Here is a 12,696-nt window from a genome sequence, read left to right on the forward strand (position 1 = left end):
GACTCTAGAGCCCTCTGCTGGACCTGTGTGTGAATCATAGTGCATTGTAGAGGGTCCTCAACTTACAGTGCATGCCTACATGCACACTGAAACACTTTGTGGCCTCTGTCCCTGATGCTCCTGACCAAAAAGGTCATGTGAGTATGCTTACTTGAAAAATGGGAAACACTCCTTTTAAAGTGTTGTCGACGAAACAAAAAAACACTTCTGGGCTGTGTGTGGGGGATTCATAGTTTGCTCATGGTTAAAAGTTCCTGTGACATCACTAAATGGGGTGTGGCCAGCTTTGCATCACATGTCAAATTTCCAACGCGTAGCGTGCAGGTAAGCAGCAGGATTTAGGCATCTGTAATTCACCCTCTCATACAGTAGGAGTCATAATATATATATCTCTGATGTGATTCTCTTTTTACTTTAGCTCACATTTATAAAGTTGTGTGAATAACACTGCAAATCAACTCATCTCATCAGCTTCATGACTGTAATGAGTTTTTTTTTTTACAAATTTGGGTGTTGAAATGATTCATAGGAGCTTTTGGAATCAGTCCAGTAGCCTCCGCCGTACCCGCGATATGGCCGCAATGGCTGTAACATTATCCCCTGGGGCAACTGCGCCCAATCAAAGTACGTCCACTAAAATTGCTTGTTTTTGACCACTGACAGGCTCACATTGTTACTCCAAGTGTCCGACAACATTACAGAAATGATCCCTACAAAGATCGTCCTTTTTTTAGAGAGTGAGATCCTTGTGCAAGAAGGCAGCCTGAGGTGAATGACGGTGAATGATGATTGGTCGATTTCAGCAAAAGCAAGGTTCTATGTAGAAACCTGCAGCTGTTCTGAACGGCCCATTTCAGAGGCGACCTTTTTAAACACGTCATTCTGGAAAAACACGGAATCATGCAGTTTTCACTTTTTCACTGTGAACAATAAACACCCAAAAAAGAGAAACCCATGAAAATATGAGAATATCCATTCAAAAGATACGGCCCCTTTAAGGTTTCATATCTTTCAGATGTCTGAACTTTCCTAATGGTTCAATTTAAATAGTTAATTGAGGCCCAAAGAGACACCAAGAGAATATATATCACAAAGCACAGCGCCAGTACTGTTTTTGTTTCTTTGCACCCCCTCATATCTATCTTGTGACCCTTGGAAGGGTCCCAAACCTTATATTGGGAATCACTGAACTTAACCACCTAAAAGTATAAATTTGACATAGAAAGAATTTTGAATGCAGGACTTTCAGTATTTTCACATTGTGGTACTGGTCCTTTTGCAGTTCTTCAAACACTGTATGAACATGTTCGACAGGAACAAACAGTTTGCAGAGAAACAAATTGGATGTTTGTGCAGTTCAGGGTAAAACAGGTCATTTAGTTTGGCCACATGATGGCGTCATATACACGGAAAATAAACCAGTTCCTAACTCTTAAACAGATTCTATCAAAATTAGTTATTTGGTGTTTTCAGATATTGTGCCAAATAAAGAGAATAACAATAATATTAAAAAGCAAACAAAGACTGTCTTACTGAAAATACATTTATTGTTTCTGTGTGGGTAGTTAGTGAAAAGAAGTTAAAGAACATGACGTCAAGCTTACTTCTTTGTACTGTATCCTGTAACCAGGGAGACTCTACAGCATAAATGTAGAGGTTCAGTTTAGTAGAATAGCCACCTGACTCCTGCTGAGGCCACCCTCTGAATTTGTTCCACTTTCATTTAAACCCCTGCACTGCACCCGTCAGTCAACCTCAACTATCAATCACCAAAGTCCTACAGCCTCAGCCTCTGACCTGGGGCTGACAGACAGGAAACAGGTTTCTACTGCTAACTACAGCTCACTGAGCCTAACAATTCATAGTAAAAGACAAGAAGAGGTGGCCCCTAAAAGCCCGGAGGGAAGAGTGCAACCACTGTCTCTTCATGTAGTTCAGCCCTAAAACTCCCTCCAAAAACCTAAACTATGTGGCAAGTAAGACTTTTTTTTTTTTTTTTACATAATATATAATTTTTGCAAATTATTTTTGTGTTCCTAGTTAGGTATCAAATGCTCTGGCTAAGAGAGATTATCTCATGAGGGTTATATTAACAGCAAGTTTACAACTGCAACAAAACAGCACAAAACATCAGACAAACGGGTAAATACAGCTGATAGATTGAAATAAAAAGGGAATGCAAATACAGTTTGAGTTGAGTTCTGTATCAAATAACCTTCAAATTTCAGGTGTAACAGTTCAGAGATTAGACACACAAAGGAAAGAATAGAAAAATAAACCTGTGCTGAATACGACCTTCACAACAGTCTCTGGTCCCTCAGTAAAGACGGATATGACCTGGTACATAATAACTACAGAAGCTGAAACATACAAACAGCACTTGGCCTACTCTCAGGGCTCTAACGTAGCTGAGCTGAGTTATTACGTTATGAAGTGCCTACAAAACTATTTGATATATTGTACATTGGTCTAAATGTGGCAGCATCTTCATGATCCTTTTATACAAATATCACAATTTCACAGTACACATATAAAACAATTATGCACAATATAGTTCTAAAACAAAACTCAACGTCATGATTGACAACAAATCTTTAACCTAATGTTGGTCTCTCAGCGTCTTATACACTTCTGTCAAAGGTTAGTGAGTACCACAAAGTAACATAACTTTTAATACTGGTGGATCCAAATCTAAAATATCCTTTCATTTTATGGATAACACAGATTTCTAAAGAGCTTTTCTTGCATTTAAAAAATCACCTGTACAAGTCTGCTTAAAATGTAGAAAATAACAGAAAGACAGAACGTGTGTCATGCACTAACAAATCCAGTCTATAGCGAGACAGAAAACTTGATGCAGTCTTGCTTTAACTGCTTCAGTGTTAAAGGAAATGATCTTCTCTCTCCAGTGTGTTACCTGTCCTTTCAATTCTGCCTCCATGCTGTCCATAAAGCGCAATACAGGATGTGGTTCCATCAAAGTGACAGAGCGGCTCCCAGTCATGTGGCTGCCGATACTGAATACTAACGCTGCCTTTGCAGACTGATTGTGCTTGTGAGTGAGGCGCACGTAGGGAACGCTGTATAAACATGCGCATCAAGGCAGAGCTGCTGTGTGCTTGTATGCATCGGCCTCCTCACAGAGTCAGTGAACGAGCTCGTAAACTTCAACACTGGCTGGTCTTTTCCGGGCAGATGAAATGCTCCTGGTCCTTTTCAACTGCATCCACACCAGCCTGCTTCTCGCCGCTGGCCGTTTTGTTTTCCTTTTTACTGCCGCTCTTTAACGGACCCTGGAGTTGTCTCTGACGCTCCAAACTGTGCCACATGCCGTAGCCAAAGTAGATCAGGAAGCCTGAGAAAACGAGATATGAGATTCCACGTAAACAACAACAACAACAAAACATGGCCAAAGGCAGAACATCTTTGAGGGTAAAGTTTGATGTTAAAGAAAAAATGTGCTTTCTTGCTGAGGATGAGACCAGAGGATTGATACCAATCTCATATCTGTCTGCTTAATATGAAAATACATCAAAGAGACTGTTAGCTTAGCATAAAGACTGGAAGCATGGGATAATAGCTGGTTTGGCTTTTGCCATCTTTTTCCAGCATCTACCAACGTGCATCTATGAGGCTTACTTATTAAAACATTATTAGGTGTTTGTTTAATCTTTCCCCCTTTTCCCAGTCTTTATGCTAAGCTAAGCTAAGCGTCTCTGGTCTAGCTTCACATTTCACATTTTACATAAAAGTGTATTCTGCTTTTATGGCAGGCAAAAAAAGTGAACAAGCGTGCTCCACAAAATGTCAAACTATTCCTTTAAAAAGTCACTGTTTAACATGGCTGTTTGTAAATGTTGAGTGGTGGTTACAAGAAACTCACCCACAGCCATCCACACAGAGAAACGTATCCATGTATCTCCACTCAGCTGCACCATCAGGTAAATATTGACGAATATGCTCAGAATGGGCAGATAAGGCAGAAGGGGTACCTGAGAGGACAAAAATCACTAATTTACCATCAATGTACTTGGTCTCATTCAATTACACAGTACCTGGTGTGACACAGACAAAACACTGAAGTGCTACGCACCATGAAGGAGACTTTCTTGCTAGTCTGAGGCTGCCTGCAGATCATGAACACGCAGCCGCTGAAGATGATGAGACACAGAGACAGCGATGCCAGGATCCACACCTCGATAGCAATAATGGAGCCGATGTGGTACGTGGTGAGATAGCTCATCACACACACCAGCAGCACTGTGATTGGAAAACACACATTTAATCCCCCCATCTAAAGTCACATGACAAACAATGATTTTAACACGGCCAATTTACCGAGAACACAGATAAACATGTTGACCACACTGGAGGAATGCTCAGAGGGTGAGACAGGGGGGTGCAGGATAGTCTGAAGGGTGGAGCTGCCACCCTTCAGCATGTTAAGGTGAGACTCGGACTCCGTCAGGTCAGACTCGCCCTCCTCAGAGGAGAGATAGTCCTTCTCCCCGGTGCCTGCCCGCCTCTCCATAGTTCCATCAGGCTGATATCTGGAGGATGAGATTTGTTTATTAAAAACACCACTTAAGCATGTACCAGACAAAATCAGCAAAGAGATAAAAGGTACGGCTTTGTCCACAGGGGGCGCCAAAATCAACACAAACCTAAAGTTCCTCACAGGAGCTTTAAAGTCGAGGTGAAATGAAAAATGTCATTTTAATCCTTTTAGATCACATCCTCTGAAATATTGTGCATCTATTTGACAATATAGGCCACAAAAAATACAGAAAATCCATTTCTTCGTATTCTTATATCAAAATCCGATCATTTTTTTCTTCTAAAACTCAATTTCACGCGTGCTTATGAAGTTAGCACCAAACAATTTCAACCAATCACTCTGCAACATTTAGCCGCAGAGCACCAAGAACGCTGGTCAGTTAGCTAGCTACTGCGCTGTGGAGAACGTCTGTCTACGCCCACTTCTCAACGATCAAATCAAATCCCTCTAGTGATATGTCCCGCCTGCACGTCCTGTTTCACTCGGAAACACGTCATGAGACGGAAGCTAGATACTCTCGAAATGCTGTTTCAGCTCGACTTTAAAGTTCAAAGCAAAGTAATCAGAATGGTGCGTGTTTCAGTGCTCAAAGTACTATCTGTTTATATATTCTATGCCTTACAGAAATACAAACAACCTTCATCGTGAAATATCTGAAGTGTTTGTTATTACGTTATAAACTCTGTTTAAACCAGGCAACAAAACTGTCTGTGTGTACTGCAGCCGTGGTGTAAACAGCAGACGTGTACAGAGTTTAGCAAGAACAGAAAACTTGAGTAAACATCTTCTTTCACTCCAGCAGCCACTTCACATTCACACAATGGGAGCATTCACAGCTCTTACATCACCAGTGTGATGCAATGACATGAGGCGTATGTTAATCACACCTGTGGGATTTTGGGAAAGTGTAAGTTGAGCAGTTTCACAATGTTGCACAAATAAGATTTTTCTCAACTCATATTTGTTTTGTTATTTATAAATGTACTCACCTGAGAATCAGGACACACACAGCAACCAGAGAGTAGGCCAGCAGAGTCCCGATGGACATCATGTCAACCAGCGCTTTGAGGTCAAACAGGAAAGCCATGATGGCTAAAGTGAGCAAAAAGAACACAATTAACACAAACACATTAAAGGGATATTTAGAAGAAATAGGATAATACTTAAATACTTAAAAATGCATTAACACCCACATACAGAAGTGCACATTCATATTCTTACAATTATAAAAAGAGAAGCTGCTCAGATTCACCATCCAACATATTCACATGAACATCAACAGATGCAAATTAACTTTCATGCAGACACGTTTTCACAATAAAAACAAAGTGACAGAGTGAAATGCTCCCCGGGCTGACAGCTGTGATCGTCTCCATACTAAGTCTCGTTTGATGTGAGATACACTGCAGTGTTTCCTGTCTTGTATCTCAGCACCAGACTCCAGTACGGAGCTGATCTCTGCAGCAAAGTTCAAACACAGAGCGGCAGCACGTCCGCTGCTCCTCACAACATTACTTTAAAACAAGAATAACAAAGAAAGCTTCCCTGCCCAGTTCTACAAGATGCTCAGTACAAGGCCTTTGTTCTGGGTCTGATGTGATGAATCCCCCCCAGGGTTTACATCTGTCGCGTCACCAGGTCATTCACTTTGCCTACACCTACGCACAGTAAGCAGAATCCAACCACGTACTGAACCTGGATCAAACCGAGCAGGACAGCTTTAGAAGTAGATATTTTAATATAGAATGAGCACCACACCAGTCCCATGAAAGCCAACTGTTTGAATGTGTTCTTAACTTTATCTTTAAGTTGACAATCAAATAAGAAAAACATCGCTTTGGTAAGAATCTAACACTAACTTAACAGCAGTCTGAAGAAGTGTTGCCGTCTCAGGTTGATAGCTCAAATCCTGTTTTAATGCAAACCAGCAGTCGTGGTCAGAATTGTTGTGCTGCAACTGTAAACAGTGATGTCACTGCAGCAAGAACATGCTCATGACTTTTGTTGAATCTTCAGTATTTGGGTATAAACAAAATATTTTTTAGACTTTTTAAGAAACTTTCCTGCCTTCCACCTGGCAGTCATATAAAGGCAAATGTATCACGGGATGTGATCATTTCAGTATAAATACAACCACTAACCTACATCTCTCTGATTGAGTGGTACTCTCCACAGTAGAAATCAGCCTCTTTACATATGATGCAGTAGCACATACGCCTCGGAAAACCACAAGTTGGTGATACATTACAGCTTTGTACAAATTAAACTAAATGTAAAGTTTAAGTTAGCGACGTTTAAAGATGCTGGTGGGCTGATGTTTTATATTTTGAAAAAGTCTGGCTAACTGTTTTTCCTTGTTTTCAGTCTTTGCTCTAAGCTAAGCTAACCACCTCTTAAGTTACATGATATTACTTTATTTTAAAAAAACGCTCGGTAAAAAAAAATCACAGTGGTTTGACTGTGGATTATGTGCCGGACAATTTCTCCAATTCTCCTGAGTATTTTTGAAATGCATGTATAAAAAGCAAGTCTTTTCTTATTTAAGAAAAAGTGACTCAAAGCCAGATGGGCTGACGGGGTGATATGTTGGTGAAAAAAAGATAACATGTTCTTAAACTTATCAGCTTTAATGATGTGTGCAATATTGTCTCACATGCTTTAGGAAACACCATCACCATGTTAACATGCAGTCACCACCACCACCACCACCACACCATGTGCATAGATTAAAAACCCCAAACAAGTCCACGATGCAACCCTACAATAGGCGAGTCCTGGTCTCGGGAGCTTACCCGCAGTGGTACCTGCCGCCATGGTGGCAGCCACAGGCGACTGACGCTTACTCACTTTGGACATAAATTTGAACAGAATACCGTCTCGTGCCATGGCAAAGAGAATACGCGGCAGAGGGAACATGGAGCCCAACAGGCTAGGAAGAAGAGGGTTCATGGTTAAGTTGAGGGCATTCTGGAACAGAAAACATGACACCTGCACAACTGTGAAAGAACAACTTGTGTGAATGGAGGGAAAACCTCGTAAATCTGGAAAATGTAAACGTGAACAGCGTAGAAGTGTGGGTCAGTTTAAACAAGAAGGAGCCCAATGATTATGTGCATCTTTGAGTGTTTCTTTCACAGTTGATTGGTGGAGAAAGATTAGCAGCAGTGATCTCACTGGACTCTCCCCCGGCTCTCACCTGCTACTACACCGGAGGTCATAGTGGCAATAAGTGGGGTCTTCGTCTTAGGATTGATTCGGGCTAAGGCTTTGAAAAGCACCCCATCCTCTGCCATAGCATAGATTATACGAGGCATGGGGAAAATGGAACCCAGCAGACTGCATGAGACAGCAGAGACATGCAAGACCAACACGTTAGTCAAAAGCCACAAACACAAACACACACACAATTACAATTACAATAGCATCTTTAAAGATTTAGTGTCTTTCTTTCCTGATGGTGCTCATCCGTTACTTTTATTAATCTTTAACCTAATGAAATTAATGAAATACAATAGGCAGTAGGCTGCTTTTAAGGTCAAATTACTCAAAACTGTACGTGTGAAAGTACATTATAGTTGTTTTAGTTTGGTTTGGCTTAGCTTGGAGTTGTTTATGGGCCCATGAGGAATCACATTTTCCACAAGTATAGACATTTAATCCAAACATATAAAAGCAGCAAAGTGTGTGAACGGGTTTTCACAACTGGTAGGAATTTGCCAAATCTGCCAAAGGGCGGACCCCATAGTAATCAACATGTAATTGGTTCCAGTCAAATGAGATAATATGCATATTACTGCTGATGATGGGATAAGTTGTTGACTGACATCGCACAAAGCTTGTTGATAGAAAAGTGACGGAGAACCTTCAGGAGAGAAAGACAGAATAAAGTCACATCTTGACTTGAGAAAAGCTTGGCCACCTTTTAAAGAATACTTTAATTATAGATAGTATATTTTAAAGCATGCAGGTATCTGAAAACAGAGAGAATTAACCACCGCGCCCACTACATCCCATAAAGCAATAGGAATCAATCCAATAGCAAGACGTAGACAGAGATGTGTGGTCAGAACTTTTGGCCAGATCTCATTCACCATTATCACCCTTTATAGTAAGCACACCAATGAGCAATTAGAAATACTCAAATACAGTTAATCTAACATCTCAAAGCTTTTGTCTACTATAAATGTTTTAATCTTAACTTATTCTAAAAGAGAATGGTTACCTGGTAGAGAGGGCACATAGTGAACCTGCAGCGACCACATATTTTGCAGGGCCCCAGCCCACATATTCAAAGGCCATGGGCAGAGGGCTCTTCTCATCCAGCAGGTAGTAAGGCATCATTAATGTCAGCGCAGCGGACACTCCAAAGTAGGCCAGGAAACACACGGTCAGAGACACCACGATGCCTATTGGAATCGCTCTCTGAGGGTTCTTCACCTCCTCACCTGTTGTGCACACGAACATACACACAAACACCTTCACATTTAGCTATGATGATATGACACCAAGCTAAATCACACCCTTTGAGTGGCTTACCTGTAGTTGCAATGCAGTCAAACCCAACAAAGGCGTAAAAGCAGGTGGCAGCCCCAGCTAAGGTTCCACTGAAGCCATAGGGCATAAATCCTCCTGCTCCATAATCACTGCTCACATTCGCCGTCACTGACAGGTTCCTGAAACATAAACACTGCTGGCTGAAAACAGCACTTTACCTAGAAAAGAAGGTGACATGAGGTAAAGTTTGGCCACCGCTGCAATGTATGTTTGACCGGGAGCACTGCATTAAAACAAACAAAACAGACAAATGACGATACTGATAGCAAGTGTAGGGAGCAGCTTTGCATTATTGAGTTATCCAGAAAAACATCAGTGATGGTGAACACATGGATAAATTACCTTGTGACTATGGTGACATTTATAAGGGATTCTTCAGTAATCTGCCAGTTGTGCGTGTCTCCTTTGACAAAGCCGGAGATGATGACAAACAAGAGTACCAGCACGTTGATTGAAGTGAAGACTTTATTGACCCAGGCGGACTCCTTCACTCCAAACGACAGCAGTCCTGGGTTGAGCAGAAAAGATGCTCAGTACCGTTAGGTTAAAATGTTACCACTGCTTCGATAAATGTTTTAAATGTTAATGCCCAGTGGTCAGCAGTAAGCAGGTATAACTTCACTGTCACCATCTTAGTTTAGCATGTTAGCATGCCAACATTTGCAATATATGATTGCTCATCAACCAAAGTACAGCACAAATCAGTAATTTCACATGATGAATGTGCTGGATGAAAAGTCCAGAAGGAGAATCACCAAAGTTATTACAATTTATTACACGGCTGTGTTAAATACTTGATTCTGACTGGTTAATTAGGGCATTCCGAGGTCCGTTATTTCTTGATAACAGACCGTTGCTAGGGAATCAGCTCTAAATACACAATCCAGTAAGAAACTGTAATCATATCAATCAGCTGAATGAAGTCCTGCAAATTTGACTTTGGCTGGTTTACAGAAGGGAAAAAGGAGACAAAACAGCAGAGAGAAAGCAATAAAGGTTAAACGATGCAAAAACTGAAGGCTACGACAGAAAGATCTACAAAACTGCTGTGTTTAAAGACGGTGCATGGAAAACAAAATGTCAACAGACTCCGACACGGAAGAGAAAACACGCTCACCGTGTCTAATTTCACCATCAGTGGAAATGTTTCCATTTAATGTGAGTAAAAACAGCTAGCTTAGCTCATTTTAATGTGAGTAAAAAAGGCTAGCTTCACTCATTTTAATTTGAGTAAAAACAGCTAGCTTAGCTCATTTTAATGTGAGTAAAAACAGCTAGCTTAGCTCATTTTAATGTGAGTAAAAACAGCTAGCTTAGCTCATTTTAATGTGAGTAAAAACAGCTAGCTTCACTCATTTTAATGTGAGTAAAAACAGCTAGCTTAGCTCATTTTAATGTGAGTAAAAACAGCTAGCTTCACTCATTTTAATGTGAGTAAAAACAGCTAGCTTAGCTCATTTTAATGTGAGTAAAAACAGCTAGCTTAGCTCATGTTAATGTGAGTAAAAACAGCTAGCTTCACTCATTTTAATGTGAGTAAAAACAGCTAGCTTAGCTCATGTTAATGTGAGTAAAAACAGCTAGCTTAGCTCATTTTAATGTGAGTAAAAACAGCTAGCTTCACTCATTTTAATGTGAGTAAAAACAGCTAGCTTAGCTCATGTTAATGTGAGTAAAAACAGCTAGCTTCACTCATTTTAATGTGAGTAAAAACAGCTAGCTTAGCTCATTTTAATGTGAGTAAAAACAGCTAGCTTAGCTCATTTTAATGTGAGTAAAAACAGCTAGCTTAGCTCATTCTAATGTGGGTAAAAACAGCTAGTTTAGCTCATTTTAATCTGAGTGATAACAGCTCGGTTATTCGGCTACAGAGTTAACCGTCGCTCTGGACGCAGCTCTCACTGTGAGTGTAATGGACTATTCTTTTACGGAAAACGTAAAGATTATCATTTTTAACTTAATAAAATAATTTCCAAATCAATATTTTAGTAAAGCTGAGTAATAAGCGGGATAATGTATAATGAGCAGGTTGTTATCGCGGAGTTCTGCTCACCCTGTTCCATTCTGCGATAACAACCTGCTCACTATACATTATACCTTACTTATCCTGTACATGAATGTCTGAATACACAGAATAACTTGGAAAATAACAGGTAAAGTTTGTTTGAGCCTTTTCAATGTGAAGTGTTGAAATCTGGTTAAATGATGTGTATAAATATCTAAAATATATTTATTCATTTAATTTTCATCGTTTAAAAATGTCTCCAAAATTGTTGAGTTATAAACCATTGACTAATTCCAACATCTGTGGCCTTAAACAACAACCACACACTACTGGATTGTTTGTGGGTCACATTGGCTTAATCTCATCATTGCGTTGGCAGGCCAGTGGATAAAACACATGATAACAGTTATGTTTTAGCCTGAGGGTCATAAAGGTGGAATTTAAATAAAACATGTCCAGTTTTGGATTCCTGGACTGTGGTCAATAAGACCACGGGAAAAATATTATTGACTTCTCTCCAAGTCCTCAACAACTTGTTGATTAAACTCTCAGCTGCTACAGTGGCCTGGGGTTGTAAAGAGACTGTGCTTGTACTGTACAGTTCCCTGATGTGATTGTGTGACTGTGGGAAAGAGGAGAAGGGTGCTGCTGGAAACTAGCTGGGCGACCAGGGAGTGACTGTGGGCTCCCAATGGACTCACATTGCCCTTCTCTATTAGGCACTTCTCACACGATGACCCTATCTTAACTGGAACATACCAGCTGTGGCTACATGAAAGTCCTAATTTCTGTTCTTTCTCTGTTCCTCCTGTACTCATCGCATCAGCTTGAAGTTTAAGATTCCTGGCCTGTATTTGGGCCTTACCAGAGAGCAGCAGTATCAGGCAGACGGCAAAGAAGTCCGGGTACTGAGCCAGGCCAGGAGAGTTCATGCTGAAGTAGGTCTTACAGAATACCTCTATGTGTCCTCCTATCATTTCATCAAATGTGCCACTCCAAGCTCTGGCAACTGATGACGTACCTGGGAGAAAAAAAGAAACAGACACTGTGAACAACCAGTATCTTCAGTATCATATGATGTGCTTTAAAGATTGTTGCTAACTCACCAATCACATAGGAGAGGATGAGGTTCCAGCCAGTGATGAAGGCCCAGATCTCTCCTACAGTCACGTAACTATAGAGGTATGCAGAGCCGGTCTTCGGGACGCGTGCGCCAAACTCAGCATAACACAGACCTGCCATGACTGAGGCTAGGGCAGCAATTAGGAAGGAGATCACAATGCTGGGGCCTGAGTCACCTTTGGCTACCTCACCAGCTAAGACGTACACACCGGCACCCAGAGTGCTGCCCACCCCAAGGGCAATGAGGTCCACGGTTCCCAGGCAGCGGCACAGCTTTGAGTCCTCCAGGCTGCCCAGGTCAACCACTTTCCTGCGCACCAGGGAGCGGCCGAATGACAGAACCTGCTCCAACATGTTGACACCTGCTGACAGAGGGAAAAAGAGAAGAAAAGACTGAACATACCTGTGAAGCTTAGGTCTGACCTACTTAACGCTGTATAAACTAGCAGATTTTTTC

The 12,696-nt window shown here is 41.1% G+C and overlaps 1 protein-coding gene across 1 annotated transcript; it reads right to left on the reverse strand.

Annotated features, from left to right (window-relative positions):
- Positions 1-1,555: 1,555 nt before the first annotated feature.
- slc7a2 (solute carrier family 7 member 2) lies at positions 1,556-12,593 on the reverse strand. Its single transcript, XM_069669585.1, has 11 exons — positions 12,224-12,593; positions 11,983-12,138; positions 9,455-9,620; positions 9,095-9,231; positions 8,781-9,003; positions 7,351-7,487; positions 5,548-5,650; positions 4,339-4,550; positions 4,094-4,260; positions 3,884-3,992; positions 1,556-3,355 (listed from the first exon to the last, which is right to left on the reverse strand). The coding sequence occupies exons 1-11, from the start codon at positions 12,591-12,593 to the stop codon at positions 3,168-3,170; spliced, it is 1,968 nt and encodes a 655-aa protein (XP_069525686.1). The 3' UTR covers positions 1,556-3,167.
- Positions 12,594-12,696: the final 103 nt, after the last annotated feature.

This window comes from Semicossyphus pulcher, unplaced genomic scaffold (genome assembly GCF_022749685.1).
Source record: "Semicossyphus pulcher isolate SPU_LCO1_2020_fin unplaced genomic scaffold, fSemPul1.0.p SCAF_2, whole genome shotgun sequence".
Lineage (NCBI taxonomy): Eukaryota > Metazoa > Chordata > Actinopteri > Labriformes > Labridae > Semicossyphus > Semicossyphus pulcher.